Source organism: Lepidochelys kempii, chromosome 1 (genome assembly GCF_965140265.1).
Source record: "Lepidochelys kempii isolate rLepKem1 chromosome 1, rLepKem1.hap2, whole genome shotgun sequence".
In the NCBI taxonomy this organism is placed as follows: Eukaryota; Metazoa; Chordata; order Testudines; family Cheloniidae; genus Lepidochelys; species Lepidochelys kempii.
The window spans coordinates 238893715-238907633 of NC_133256.1; the positions used below are offsets into that span (position 1 = coordinate 238893715).

The following is a 13919-nucleotide window of genomic DNA, read 5'->3' on the forward strand; positions in this document are numbered from 1 at the left end:
CTCATATTTAGCTTGTGATCCACTATGACCCCCAGATCCCTTTCCATAGTACTCCTTCCTAGGCAGTCATTTCCCACTTTGTATGTGTGCAACTGATTGTTCCTTCCTAAGTGGAGTACTGTGCATTTGTCCTTATTGAATTTCATCCTATTTACTTCAGACCATTTCTCCAATTTGTCCAAATCATTTTGAATTTTAATCATATCCTCCAAAACACTTGCAATCCCTTTCAGGTTGGTATCGTCCGCAAACTTTATAAGTGTACTCTCTATGCCATTATCTAAATCATTGATGAAGATATTGAACAGAACTGGACCCAGAACCGATCCCTATGGGACCCCACTCGTTATGCTCTTCCAACATTACTGTGAACCACTGATAACTACTTTCTGGTAACAATTTTCCAACCAGTTATACACCCACCTTGTAGTAGCTCCATCTAGGTTGTATTTCCCTAGTTTGTTTATGATAAGGTCATGCGAGACCGTATCAAAAGCCTTACTAAAGTCAAAATATACCATATCTACTGCTTTCCCGCCAATCCACAAAGCTTCTTACCCTGTCAAAGAAAGCTATCTGGTTGGTTTGACATGATTTCTTCTTGACAAATCCATGCTGACTGTTGTTTATCACCTTATTATCTTCTAGGTGTTTGCAAATTGATCGCTTAATTATTTGCTCCATTATCTTTCTGGGTACAGAAGTTAAGCTGACTGGTCTGTAATTCCCAGGGTTGTCCTCATTTCCCTTTTTATAGATGGGCACTATATTTGCCCTTTTCCAGTCTTCTGGAATGTCTCCTGTCTTCCATGACTTTTCAAAGATAATTGCTAATGGCTCAGATATCTCCTCAGTCAGCTCCTTGAGTATTCTAGGATGCATTTCATCAGGCCCTGGTGATTTGAAGACATCTAACTTGTCTAAGTAATTCTTGACTTGTTCTTTCCCTATTTTAGACTCTGATCCTACCTCATTTTCACTGGCATTCACTATGTTAGATGCCCAGTTGCCACCAACCTTCTTGGTGAAAACTGAAAAGAAGTCATTAAGTGCTTCTTCCATTTCCACATTTTCTGTTGTCTTTTCCCCCTCATTGAGTAATGGGCTTACTCTGTCCTTGGTCTTTCTCTTGCTTCTAATGTATTTGTAGAATGTTTTCTTGTTTCCTTTTATGTCCCTAGCTAGTTTGATCTCGTTGTATGCCTTGGCTTTTCTAATTTTGTCCCTACATACTTGTGTTATTTGTTTATATTCATCCTTTGTAATTTGACCAAGTTTCCACTTTTTGTAGGACTCCTTTTTGAGTTTTAGATCATCGAAAATCTCCTGGTTAAGCCAGGGTGGTCTCTTGCCATACTTCCTATCTTTCCTATGCAGTGGGATAGTTTGCTCTTGTAATCTTAATAATGTCTCTTTGAAAAACTGCCAACTGTCTTCAATTGTTTTTCCCCTTAGACTTGCTTCCCAAGGGATTTTACCTACCAACTTCCTGAGTTTGCTAAAGTCTGCCTTCTTGAAATCCAGTGTCTTTATTGTGATTTTCTCCCTCCTACCATTCCTTAGAATCATGAACTCTACCATTTCATGATCACTTTCACCCAAGTTGCCTTCCACTTCCAAATTCTCAACCAGTTCCTCCCTATTTGTCAAAATCAAATCTAGAACAGCCTCCCCCCAGTAGTTTTCTCCACCTTCTGAAATAAAAAAGTGTCTCCAATACATTCCAAGAACTTGTTGGATAATCTGTGTCCTGCTGTGTTATTTTCCCAACAAATGTCTGGGTAGTTTAAGTTCCTCATCACCACCACATCCTGTGCTTTGGATGATTGTGATAGTTGTTTAAAAAAAGCCTCATCCACCTCCTCTTCCTGGTTTGGTGGTCTGTAGTAGACCCTTACCGTGACATCATCCTTGTTTTTTACCCCTTTTATCCTTACCCAGAGACTTTCAACAAATCTGTCTCTTATTTCTATCTCAACCTCTGTGTCATAAATATAAAGGGAAGGGTAAACCCCTTTAAAATCCCTCCTGGCCAGAGGAAAACTCCTCTCACCTGTAAAGGGTTAAGAAGCTAAAGGTAACCTCGCTGGCACCTGACCAAAATGACCAATGAGGAGACAAGATACTTTCAAAAGCTGGGAGGAGAGAGAGAAACAAAGGGTCTGTGTGTCTGTCTATATGCTGCTTTTGTCGGGGATAGGCCAGGAATGGAGTCTTAGAACTTTTAGTAAGTAATCTAGCTAGGTATGTGTTAGATTATGATTTCTTTAAATGGCTGAGAAAAGAATTGTGCTGAATAGAATAACTATTTCTGTCTGTGTATCTTTTTTGTAACTTAAGGTTTTGCCTAGAGGGATTCTCTATGTTTTGAATCTAATTACCCTCTAAGGTATCTACCATCCTGATTTTACAGAGGGGATTTCTTTACTTCTATTTACTCCTATTTCTATTAAAAGTCTTCTTGTAAGAAAACTGAATGCTTTTTCATTGTTCTCAGATCCAAGGGTTTGGGTCTGTGGTCACCTATGCAAATTGTTGAGGCTTTTTACCAAACCTTGTCCAGGAAGTGGGGTGTAAGGTTTTGGGAAGTATTTGGGGGGAAAGACGTTTCCAAATAGCTCTTCCCCAGTAACCAGTATTTGTTTGGTGGTGGTAGCGGCCAATCCAAGGGCAAAGGGTGGAATATTTTGTACCTTGGGGAAGTTTTGACCTAAGCTGGTAAAGATAAGCTTAGGAGGTTTTCATGCAGGTCCCCACATCTGTACCCTAGCATTCAGAGTGGGGAAGGAACCTTGACAACCTCAGTCCAAGTGTATACATTTTTAATATATAAGGCAACACTTCCTCCCTTTGTATGTCTCTGTAATTGGATGGCCCATCAACCATGACTGAAGCCTTAGAACTTTAGATGAGATGGGTGTTAACTTCAAAGGATGGGTCATTGTGTAGGACAAGGGGAGATCTGCAAACTTTGTCTGTGTTGAGTCAACAAAACGAGAGCCTATGCTGTGCTAGGAACACCTGCCAAACTATTTTAGGCTTATCTTCTGTGGGAAGGATCTATAAAATACTGGATTCTGGAAATGATCCTTTAGCTCTCTGATCTATTTTGATGCTGTCAGAGGGCATCCCAGATACAGAGCAGAGGTCCCCAAAGCCATTTTGGGCAGTCCTGAGACATTTATGGAGAACTAAGCAGAAACCCATCTCTGTTATCTTTATGGACTTACAAACTTTGACTCACCTGTTATTGAAAGGTTAAAAGCAGGTAATATACATAACTCTCATTTCTTTTTCTTAGCTAATAAATCTTTAGTTTACTAAAGAAATTGGTTATCAGTGTTGTTTTTGGTGTGTGATCCAAAGCATCCACTGACCTGGTGTAAGTGATCAATCCTTTGGGGTTGGAAGAACCTAATGTGTGGTGATTTCAATTTTAATAACCTTTCATCATAAAGTCCAGTTTGTGTGGGTGGCAAAAAGGGGCTGGAGAGCTTAAGGGGATTGTCTCTGGCTCCATGGTTAGACTAATACATAGTCTAGGAGTGCCCGTTTATTACTGGTTTGATGAAATCTAATTACAGAATATACCACCAGTTTGGGGTGTCCGCCCTCTTTTCTGACAGTCTGACCTGAGATTGGCTGTCTCAATTGCAGTCACATACAAGGTACTATGACACTTGTCATCTGTGATTAATGTATTCTTGGTCTCAAAATTTCCACTGTTGTTTCTTTTGTGGTCTCTTTCTTGTTCAATACAGTCCTGTTCTGTTAAACCAGTTGAGACTCCTGGTATTTTGGTATGGAATCTCCTAACAAAGTGTAGCTCTGCTGGGTTTTTCCCAATGATTGTATAGGATGCATGATGAGATGCCAAAAAATGTGAGCATTCATTTTTTGGATCCTTTTCTAAGCACTATTCTAAGTACTTTGCAAAGTGTTCTATTTTGACACCCATCCCATTGGCTTGAGACAAATGAGGTGTCACACCATGCAAAATACTATTATCCAGTAACAAATACCAAAATTCCTTGGACAAAAATTAAGAATCATTATCACTGAAAAAGAGTTTAGATATCCCATATCTTTCCACTATGTTCTCAAAGCTATTAAGAATGGTGATGGTTGTAGCCTTTTCACTATGGACACTTCCTGCTCCTGACAAGTATCAGGGGATAGCCATGTTAGTCTGTATCCACAAACCAACAAGAAGTCCGGTGGCACCTTAAAGTCCCTCTGCCATGTACATTGGCCAAACTGGACAGTCCCTACGTAAAAGAATAAATGGACACAAATCGGACATCAGGAATGGTAACGTACAAAAGCCAGTAGGAGAACGCTTCAATCTTCCTGGACATTCTATAACAGATTTGAACGTATATGTCATAAATATAACGGGAAGGGTAAACACCTTTAAATCCCTCCTGGCCAGAGGAAAACCCTTTCACCTGTAAAGAGTTAAGAAGCTAAGATAATCTCGCTGGCACCTGACCAAAATGACCAAAGCTGGAGTGGAGGGGAAACAAAGGATCTCTCTCTGTCTGTGTGATGCTTTTGGCGGAACCAGAGCAGGAATGCAGGTCAGAACTCCTGTAAAGAGTTAATAAGCAATCTAGTTAGATATGAGTTAGATTCTGTTTTGTTTAAATAGCTGATAAAATAAGTTGTGCTGAATGGAATGTAGATTCCTGTTTTTGTGTCTTTTTGTAACTTAAGGTTTAGCCTAGAGGGATTCTCTGTGTGTTGAATCTGATTACCCTGTAACGTATTTACCATCCTGATTTTACAGAGGTGATTCTTTTACTTTTTCTTTAGTTAAAATTCTCTTTTAAGAACCTGATTGCTTTTTCATTGTTCTTAAGATCCAAGGGTTTGAGTCTGTGTTCACCAATGCAAATTGGTGAGGATTTTTATCAAGCCTTCCCCAGGAAAGGGGGTGTAGTGCTTGGGGGGATATTTTGGGGAGGGAGACGTTTCCAAGTGGGTGCTTCCCCTGTTCTTTGTGTAACACTTTGGTGGTGGCAGCTTTTAACCTAAGCTTGTAAGAATAAGCTTAGGGGGTCTTTCATGCAGGTCCCCACATGTGTACCCTAGAGTTCAGAGTGGGGAAGGAACCTTGACAGTATACTTGAACAAAAAAACTTCAGAAACAGACTTCAAAGAGAAACAGCAGAACTAAAATTCATTTGCAAATTTAACACCATTAATTTGGGCTTGAATAGGGACTGGGAGTGGCTGGCTCATTACAAAAGCAGCTTTACCTCTCCAGGAATGGACACCTCCTCATCTATTATTGGCCCTGATCGAACTGGCCCTGTCAACACTGGTTCTCCACTTGTGAGGTAACTCCCTTCTCTTTATGTGTCAGTATATTTATGTCTGCATCTGTAATTTTCACTCCATGCATCTGAAGAAGTGGGGTTTTTACCCATGAAAGCTTATGCTCAAATAAATCTGTTAGTCTTTAAGGTGCCACTGGACTCCTTGTTGTTCCTGCCACTGTGAACAATAATCAACAAGAACCAACAAATGGCCCACCATGGCAACAGGGTATTAATGATATTTGTGTACTGGATATAAGTTTTGCCTTGGCCAAAGGCCCAATAATTGACAGGATGGACATGCAGCAGATGTGGGTTCTGCTTGTGTGTCTACACTTGGCCATCAACATTCTCCAGTGTGGTTTCATCCACACAACACTGGTAGCTCTTCATGTGCTAATTTTCAATGTCTGTTTGCAAAGCTCTTTGGGCACCAGTATACAAGTTCACTTTAATGACTCCTTAATGTGTCTAAGGTGGATAATGTCTGGATCTCTTTCAGAAGCTGCCTCTACCCCTTAAGGAGGAAAAATGTGGGGAACAACAGCGTAAATTATAAAATAGACATATTCTGCTGCCGGATTACAAATTTTATTTGCTCTAGAGGGGATAGCCTTGATAATGCATCAGCTGCACTGATGCATATACTCTGTTGGGATAAAATTTTGAATCAATATTGCAACAGCCTTAATTCCCATCTGTGACTTCTGGCAAAGGATTTTGATTTTGGTGGATATATAATCTTGAGTGGTTTACTATCTGTAATAAAACCAAATGCAGTCTCAAAGTGTCATTTTTGTCCACATACCCAAACAACGGCTAAAACCTTTTTCTCTGTTTGGGAGTGTCAGCACTCTGAATTTGAAAGTACCTTGCTTGTATAATATACAGCCTTTTAAGTCCTCCTGATCTTGGCCCAGTATAGCCCCTGAACCTACTGAACTTTCACTTTACTTTTGGCTGCAGGATTATTATATGCTAGCATGAGGGCACTGGTAAACTACATATTTATCTCATGAAAGGCTGATAAACTTCTCTGTTGTCCAAATGCATGCTATTCTCTTGTAGGTCAATCAAGGGCAGGTCTACACTACAGGGTTAAGTCGACCTAAGTTACGCAACTCCAGCTACGTGAATAACATAGCTGGAGTCAACGTACCGTAGGTCGACTTATTGCAGTGTCTACACCATGCTGGATAGATGGGAGAAACTCTCCCTTCGACTTATCTTATGTTTCTCGTTCCGGTTGAGTATCGTAATCGATGGGAGAGCGATCACCAGTCAATTTAGTGGGTCTTCATTAGACCTGCTAAATCAATCCCCGGTGGATCGATCGCCACAGCATCAATCCACGGTAAATGGAGACAAGCCCTGAATCAGGAATGGGCAACTGGTGGCCCGGGGACCACATCCAGCTTTCCAGCTTATATTTTACCTACCAACCAGGGCATAAAATCCTCTCCCTCATTCAGTGCACTGAAGAATAGAACTGCTCTGGGGATGAATCAGGGTCGTGTAGTAAAGGACACTTTGTCTATAGGACCCTTCCTCATTTGTATCAGGAGTTAGAAGGTCTGTAGTGAATGAGACAAGGAACTGCAGGAAGAGAAAGGACAGTCTCATGGTTAAGGTAGTTGAATGCTGCCCTGGAGAATTGGATTCTATCCTTGCCTCTGCCACAAAGTTCCTATGTGACTCTGGGCAAGTCACTTAAACCAAACTTTTCACAGGTGGCCACTAACTGTGTGTTCCTCATTTTCAGGGTGCCCAGCTTGATATCCTGAGGTCTGATCTGCAGATGTGCTGAGCATTCAGAGCTACAACTGAAGTAGTGGGAGCTGTGCTTTGAACATATAAAGGTCTGTATAATGATAAGTCCTCTGAAGAATCAGGTCCTGGTCATCTCAAATTGGACTTCCAAAATTAGTGGAAACTTTTGGCTTAATCACTCTGTGCCTCAGTTTCCTATCTGTAAAATAGGGATTATGCCATCCCTTCAATTCACACAGTTGTTGTGAAAATAATTTAATGTGTGAAGCACTTTGATACTACAATGATAAGTGCATGAGAAAAACCCATGAAGAAATGAATGATTCTGTCATCAGAAGAGGGTTTAATATTGTTAAGTAAATAAGGCCAGGGACCACACATTAAAAAATTAAGAGAAAACAAAATATTGAATAGCTGCTGTGACAAAGTTCCTCCTCTGCCTTGGTGGGTCCTGCGCTTATTGGCAGATTTTCTCACCTCAGAGGTTCATGGCAGTCCTCAGTTTGGCCACTTTCATGGCTCAAATCTGCCGTTCACTCAGTTAGCCTCATCACTGGCCAGCATGGGGAAAAGGAAGAAGAACAATCCCCGCAGTCTCTGCTGATCCACCTAGTGGATCGGGGAACAGGCCAGAAACCTTCCCCTCTGGTGGAACCCACAGTCCAGGTCAATTCCTCCGGTATCAAGTAGGGAGTTGGGGGAATGGAGGAATGGGGGGAACCCGGGCCCACCCTCTACTCCGGGTTCCAGCCCAGGGCCCTGTGGATTGCAGCTGTCTATGGCAACTCCTGTAACAGCTGCATGACAGCTACAATTCCCTGGGCTACTCCCCCATGGTCTCCTCCCAACATCTTCTTTATTCTCACTGCAGGACCTTCCTCCTGATGTCTGATAAAGCTTGTACTTCTCAGTCTTCTAGTAGTACGCCTGCTCACTCTCAGCTTCTTGCACCTCTTGCTCCCAGCTCCCCACACGCACACCACAAACTGAAGTTACTTTTTTAAACCTACGTGCCCTGATCACCCTGCCTGTCTTAATTGATTCTGGCAGCTTCTTGATTGGCTGCAGGTGTTCTAATCAGCCTGTCTGCCTTAATTGTTTCCAGAAAGTTCCTGATTGTTCTGGAACCTTCCCTGTTACCTTACCCAGGGAAAAGGGACCTACTTAACCTGGGGCTAATATATCTGCCTTCTCCTGTAGCCATCTGGCCTGACCCAGTCACACTGCTCATTAAGTGAGTACTGTCCATCCTGTGCAGTGAATGAGGCAGGGGCCCTGTGGGAAAAATAGGATGTGATCATGTAATTAAAGACAGTATCATAATGCATATGGACAAGGGGGATGAATTCAGGTAGCACAGGCCATCTTAATTATGGCATTTCTTAACTTTGGAGTGGTCAACTTTGCAACCTTAATGTTTTTGTGCATGATTTCTAAAAATATATCCTGAAGCCTTTCACTATTAATCTCTTTCTACATCTCTGTTTTCTATCCGTTGATCGTGAGGGAAGTGACAATGTCATGATTAAAAACTCGTTATTTATTTGTTTTAATAGTTGTTTATTTACTATCCAACTTTTTCAGTTAATCTGCTTAGGTTAGAGAAGTGTGGCTTCCCCTTTGTAAACGCCATCTTGCTTTGACTCCATCAGGTTAAACCGCTTTTATTATTTTGCATGTAAATGATCATGAATGAAGACTAGTGTCAGACATATTTTTTTAACGTTGATAATAACGAATACGTGAACATTTAAAAATCATGGGCATGATTCTTCTTTACATTAAGGCTATTTTTTATGCTCTAGTGTAATAAGGGATCCAAAAGGGAGGATAAATCTAACTTTAAGGCCCTTTACAGCACAAAAACAGTATAAAGAGCACTTAATATAAAGGAGAAATCAGACCTTTTGTCATTTGCAAAAGCCCTATCCGAGGCATTTACAAAGTTTTCAGAAAGCTACAACAAGGAGTCCTACATCAAATGTTTGAAAGAGCAGGAAATAGTATGAGGGGTCTCATAGCATTGTAAACTAGGAAGGCTTTATTGACTTATCTTCCAACTAATTTGAACCTATGGATAAGCATTGCTGCTCAGTAACATTGGTTCCTGCAATAGCAATCCTCTGTCTTTTCACAGTCTCACTGCCACAACTGTATATAGCATTTTAAAGCAAATATTACAAATAAAACTTGTCAAATAATGATATTGGAGATGCATGAGTGAATCCTTAGATTAGTAAAATATAGTAAATATTATATTATAATACAGTGGGACTCGGCTCAAAAAGAAACTTTCTCCCAGGGTGCATTGGCATAGTATCTAAGGTTTGTTGTCTTCCTAGGAATTATGATTTAGGAGCAGGTGGACATATCTCATATCATCATTGTCCTGTGATTTGAGGGGTAGGAAAGAGCATTCTTGGAACATAGACCTCATAATATTCAGTCTATGAGAACTGTTGTGTGTATAAAACAAACAGAAATGCAGACACATGCAATAAAGAGACACAAAGACAATCCTGCGTGCAGCAAGGGGCAACGTGTATTTCAAAATTCCTCCCCGTCATTTTCTTCTCCAAATGAGTTTGTTCCCACTTCGTCATAGTCCTTCTCCAGTGCAGACAAGTCCTCTCGGGCCTCTACAAACTCCCCTTCCTCCATGCCTTCACCAACATACCAGTGCACAAATGCCCTCTTGGCATACATCAGATCAAACTTGTGGTCCAACCTTGCCCAGGCCTCAGCGATGGCTGTGGTGTTGCTTAGCATGCAGACGGCACGTTCCACTTGGGCCAGGTCTCCTCCAGGTGTTATTGTGGGAGGCTGGTAATTGATTCCAACCTGGTAATAAGAACAAGAAAGATGCACGAAAAAGTGAGGGAGAAAAGAAGGATCCAGAGAGACAACAAAAGTCAAATAAATATGGTGGAAAAGTTGGAGTAGCCTAAGACGTGGTTGGCAAGAGAGGGGTTAGGGGGCTGAAACCACAGTATTAAATTACCATAATGGCAAAGGTCATCCATGTTGCCCTTTTTGGACTATTCATTTCTCAGTGATAACCCATGAGAAAACAAGGGAGAGCAACCAAAACTGGACATGAGATCAGGGAGCACAGAGACATTGTTATCATCACTACAATCATCTTTATCTTTTTCCTTTTAATGAACACCAGCATCTTACTTCCTTTTTTTAACTGCTGCTGTTGCTTACTGAACTCACAGCTATTCCGGATGAACTAATACAGAAAGTATTTTCGATGAACTAATACAGAAAGTATTTGCCATCTACAAATCTTCAAATTTAAAGCCCATTAATACGTATGAGAAAAATAGATACATTTTTCCATCTATTGCTTTTGACAGCTTTGCTCTGGAAATCAGGCCGGTCAGTGCTGCTACATAGGCAGTAAGGGGAGCATAGAATGTGTGGAGAATTATGTGAAACTGGAGGCTCTTTTAAAAAAAAGAATTTTCACAGAGAAATGCTCCTAATGTTTAATTTACCAGAATTTATTCTCGTTTTTAACAAAATATATTACTAGTCTAGAGAACAATCTCCCCATCTGCTAAACACTTTAACTCTCATAGAGTTGACATTTGCCAGACTGCCAGCTACGTGACTGCTTAAGAGGCTGTGTAAGTAGGATATGCAAATAGGACATGTGTAAACAGTCCATGTCCATTCTCCAAAGGACTAACTGAAGATTACACACACACTCACTTCTAACCATTCCCTTTTCTCACAAATGGAAAATGTTCAAGAGTTGAAATCACAATTTGGGATGGACTACTTGGCAATATCCCTTAATACACAGTACCAGTGTGTCTTTGTCCCTCTCACCTTGAAGCCTGTTGGACACCAGTCCACAAACTGGATAGTTCTCTTGGTCTTGATGGCAGCAATAGCTACGTTGACATCTTTGGGAACCACGTCACCACGGTACAGCATGCAGCAGGCCATGTATTTTCCATGACGTGGATCACACTTCACCATCTGGTTGTTGGGTTCAAAGCAGGAACTGGTGATTTCTGCCACTGACAGCTGTTCGTGGTAGGCTCTCTCGGAGGAGATAATGGGTGCATATGTCATCAGGGGGAAGTGGATGCGAGGGTAGGGCACCAGGTTGGTCTGAAACTCTGTCAGATCCACATTGAGGGCACCATCGAAGCGCAGAGAGGCAGTGATTGATGAGACTATCTGGCTGATGAGACGGTTAAGGTTGGTGTAAGTGGGGCGCTCAATGTCCAAGTTGCGACGGCAGATGTCATAGATGGCCTCGTTGTCCACCATGAAGGCGCAGTCTGAATGCTCCAGGGTGGTGTGGGTGGTCAGGATGGAGTTGTACGGCTCCACTACGGCAGTGGAGACTTGAGGGGCTGGGTAGATGGCAAACTCCAGTTTGGACTTCTTGCCATAATCCAGGGAGAGGCGTTCCATCAACAAGGAGGTGAAGCCAGAGCCAGTGCCCCCACCAAAGCTGTGGAAAATCAGAAATCCCTGTAGCCCAGAACAGGCATCGGTCTGAAAAGCCAAACAGAGAACAAAAGGAATCAGTCTAAATCTCTGAGACTTCCTTGAGCACATCCTGAGATTGATGCCGGGACGTGTGTAACACAGCACGGAGATCACACCAGGCCTTCCTGGGAAAGGACTCGGTAACACCCTCTCACATAATGGTGTAAGCTCCATAGGTATCACTTCTAGTTTGCTGTTACAGTGACAAATGTAAAGTATTTAAGCTGCAGGAACCTACATTTTAGGCTTCTGTCTGAATCTTCCGTCCCTCTGGGAACTGACCTACCATCCAATCTGACCTACAATACAATCAGTCTCTACTACGAACCAATGACACTATTGGGAGCAAAACAAGAGCTTCCAATTGACATATATGTTCTATTCATCTACTTCTGCCACCAACCCCAAATTTTGTTTCTGATGTACTATCACTTACCAGTTTACGGATACGATCTAATGCCAAGTCAATTCTGTCTTTGCCAATGGTATAGTGACCACGGGCATAGTTATTAGCTGCATCCTCCTTTCCAGTGATCAGCTGTTCTGGATGGAAAAGCTTCCGGTAAGTGCCAGTCCGCACTTCATCTGTCCAAGAAAGAGAAACCATAACAAGCCTTGAATGGACATACTCCAATTTTGATGATTTTTGTTGAACACTCCAAACAGTTGTTAATTGGCAGTGCTGTTTGTTGGCAGGCACGTGACATGGGAGAGCAGGGTGTTAGAAATATCCTTGAGTTTGTACAAAAATGAAGGTGTGTCACAGAGATGATGCTCTCTAAGTTCTGAAGGGAGAAGTGAATGTTGCTTTATAAACCAGTCTCTTTCTCTTAGCAGAGTTAGCCAATTTAAGGAATGACTTGTGCTTGGCCAGGGATGAAATCACCTGACCAGAGGGCAAGTCATTAGACAAGAGAAGAGACTTGCAGATAAAAGGGATGGGAAATTCTCAGGAAACACCTTCCACCAGCAGCAGCTTCTCTTGTCTCCAATCTGAACAACGCCCAAATGGCAAAGGAAAATATCACCCCAAACAAGATCAGAGTTAGAGGATCTTATGAGGAGAGGTACACTTAGCCATACTTAGCAATGATAACCTTCTGACTGAGCTGATAGCAAGGTGGGGCACTTATGGGAAAGTGTAGTCAGTGTTCTCCCCTTCTCCCATCAGTAGACTTAATTTCCTTTGAGAGATGAGTGTTTATAACTGCTGGACATTAAAAGCCTGAAATAGGTTAGTTTTATCCGAGTTATGGGGTCATATTGAAATGCAAAGAAGGGATTGCCCCACCAATATGCTGGAGACAGCTAGACCCCAACCCTGACCCACATAAGAGTAGAATCTTTTCCATTTTCCATTGTTAATTCTATACTGACCTACTACAGTTTGCTCCAAGTCTACCATAATAGCCCGTGGCACATGTTTTCCTGTGCCTGTCTCTCTGAAAAATGTGGCAAAGGAGTCATCATCGTTGACCTTGTTGGACTGATTCTTGAAGGTGCCATCTGGCTGAATGCCATGTTCCAGACAGAAAAGTTCCCAGCATGCATTGCCAATCTGAACTCCAGCCTGGCCAACATGAATAGAGATGCACTCACGCTGTAGGGAGAACAGAGCACAGGTCAGAAGAATTAATACACATCAACCCTTCTTCCTCCTGATAGTCACATATGCTTGTCATAGCTGCATTCAGAAATCTCAAACCAACCTCTAACCTTGACTGGTTTGGAGTCTCCAATCTCAAATACCCAACTGGAACTGGTGTGCACATGGACCCATGGAACTGGGGCCTAGCCTTTGTTCTTTGCCTGTAGTAGAAGTTCCAACTCTTATTTACAAATAGGATGGTGAATGTATTTTTCTGCAGAGCTACACAAGGACATAAATAGCAAATCACAAAGAAACGTGGAGCTTTTCAGGCATGCACACACATACCTGTGTCCACCAAATACATGCCCTCGTGTATTTGCATACCCATATGCACACAAACATGTAAACACTATGACAGATCCCAAATGAACAGCACGTGCAAGGTCCATTTATTTTTATTCTTGGCTGGGACCTGACACAGTATGCAGCATTTTCTAACTATATATAACTCAAGAGGGGTGAGGTGTCTTCTGTGCTGTTAGCCCTCAACTGGGAGACTGGACTGGAGGATGGGAAAACCTGCCTTCATCAGTGCCCAGCTCAAGCAGTTGTTGACTCAGCCTCATTCCCTTGGCACTTAAGATCCTTAACATGTGAAACTAATCTCCTGAGAGCTCATATTCACACACTTGCAGGTGTGCACCCTGCACATTTCGACATGG

At 42.0% G+C, this 13919-nt stretch overlaps 1 protein-coding gene across 1 annotated transcript; it reads right to left on the reverse strand.

The window, feature by feature from the left end:
* Nucleotides 1-9000: 9000 nt before the first annotated feature.
* Nucleotides 9001-13206, reverse strand: LOC140901235 (tubulin alpha-8 chain-like). Its single transcript, XM_073319685.1, has 4 exons — nt 12984-13206; nt 12043-12191; nt 10932-11612; nt 9001-9932 (listed from the first exon to the last, which is right to left on the reverse strand). The coding sequence occupies exons 1-4, from the start codon at nt 13009-13011 to the stop codon at nt 9639-9641; spliced, it is 1152 nt and encodes a 383-aa protein (XP_073175786.1). The 5' UTR covers nt 13012-13206; the 3' UTR covers nt 9001-9638.
* Nucleotides 13207-13919: the final 713 nt, after the last annotated feature.

Excerpts from the sequence above, each read along its gene's own strand:
- LOC140901235 (XM_073319685.1), bottom strand. The coding sequence starts at position 13,011 with ATGGTAGACTTGGAGCAAACTGTAGTAG. Across the intron at positions 11,613-12,042 it reads TAGATCGTATCCGTAAACTG|ACCGATGCCTGTTCTGGGCT; the intron begins GTAAGTGATAGT and ends TTGGCTTTTCAG. Across the intron at positions 9,933-10,931 it reads GGTGTCCAACAGGCTTCAAG|GTTGGAATCAATTACCAGCC; the intron begins GTGAGAGGGACA and ends TCTTATTACCAG.